The sequence below is a fragment of the Aplysia californica genome, unplaced genomic scaffold (assembly GCF_000002075.1).
Source record: "Aplysia californica isolate F4 #8 unplaced genomic scaffold, AplCal3.0 scaffold01366, whole genome shotgun sequence".
NCBI lineage: Eukaryota > Metazoa > Mollusca > Gastropoda > Aplysiida > Aplysiidae > Aplysia > Aplysia californica.
Genome location: NW_004798636.1, coordinates 64,580 through 65,952, shown reverse-complemented (window position 1 = coordinate 65,952; position 1,373 = coordinate 64,580). Strand labels below are relative to the sequence as shown.

Below are 1,373 nucleotides of genomic sequence, written 5' to 3'. Positions count from 1 at the left end.
CAAACACTAACAAACTGACAAGGTCCACTATCAACCACCATGGCTGAGGTCTCATTCCCACCTAGATGACTGTGAAGTGAGGGAACATTCCCACCTAGGTGACTGAAGTGAGGGAACATTCCCACCTAGGTGACTGTGAAGTGAGGGAACATTCCCACCTAGGTGACTGTGAAGTGAGGGAACATTCATGCCTAGACTTAACGCCTTTCAAAAGGACACAGTTTCGGGCCAGTAGCGGGTTTCGAACTTGAGACCTTTCTGCTGCGAGCCCAACCGTCTAACCAAAGATTCTCTGACAGAGAATCGTTTGTCTCAGCCCCAGATCACCAACGCCACTATAAATAGCTTGAGCACACCCTTTTATCGCCAAACAAGTACAGTCCCCCCTCCCCCCCCCCCCAAGGGTAGTGCTACTACTGACTGAAATGTCTGTAGGCCATTCCCAAAGGGGGGATAGTAACATGTTCTTAGGCACAGTAGAAATGTAAATGGGCTAATGTATCAATGTCATGCTCATACTGTGCCAGAACAACATGGGGGGAACTGCTACTTTTTCTTTCCTCATCCTTTCTTTCGGCCTTTTCCCTCTACTTTTTTCGTATGTTTGTCACTCTCTTGTGACCCGCTATTTCCGGGGTGCCTTGATAGACGAAGCAGACTTTGTGCTGTTGAAGCTAGAGAGGTGAGCAGAGTAAGCCCGATTCCCTTCTGGACTTCTCTGTTGACATCCACCCCTTGGCGCTCATAAATGATCTTAGGCCCTATGCAGTTGCGAGCGCCATAAAACCTTACTAAACTAAACTAAAGTAGTCTAAAAAGTAGATCACATTACAACATACTAGTGCTTCAATTAGTGTTTACAGCATGAATATCCCCCCCACCCCGAAATTTTATTGGCATTTTTTCCCGACCATGTATCGGATTTTTTCCACTCTTTCTTTTCTTTTTTCAAAATAAAGTTTGGGTTTTTGTTTTCAAAAAAAACTGCAACATTGTCCACCAAGAACGATGGAGAGTTTGTCTCAACATCAGAGCTATAAAGCCTTCGGCATGCTCCGCGCCTTTCTGTTTTTTACCCGCAGTATCTATCCGGAGACGTCTCCGACGGAGATAGACCAATCAAAATGCTTTGTGCCTCTAGACCAAGTAAAACAAATCTGGGGCTTACAGAGGAGCATTCGCCCCTGCTTTAACCCATAATTTGGTATTTTGAAGTTAAATTTGAAATTTTCTTGAAAATAATTGATTTGCGACAGTTTTAGTGGTTATATAATTAATATGAGATCTGCAGCAAACAATACGCAGTTTGACCCCCCAAAGCAGTGCATCTGTGTGCGGGAGTACGTCTCCGAATAGTTCCTGGGTGCTCGCCG

General features: G+C 44.9%; 1 protein-coding gene across 1 annotated transcript in view; it reads left to right on the top strand.

The window, feature by feature from the left end:
- The first annotated feature begins 1,008 nt into the window (after positions 1 to 1,008).
- Positions 1,009 to 1,373, top strand: part of LOC101861933 — a 7,069-nt gene continuing 6,704 nt past the window's right edge. Inside the window, exon 1 of the mRNA XM_005112701.3 lies at positions 1,009 to 1,015. Within this exon, the coding sequence (XP_005112758.1) occupies positions 1,009 to 1,015 (7 nt within the window). The remainder of the gene's footprint in view (positions 1,016 to 1,373) is intronic.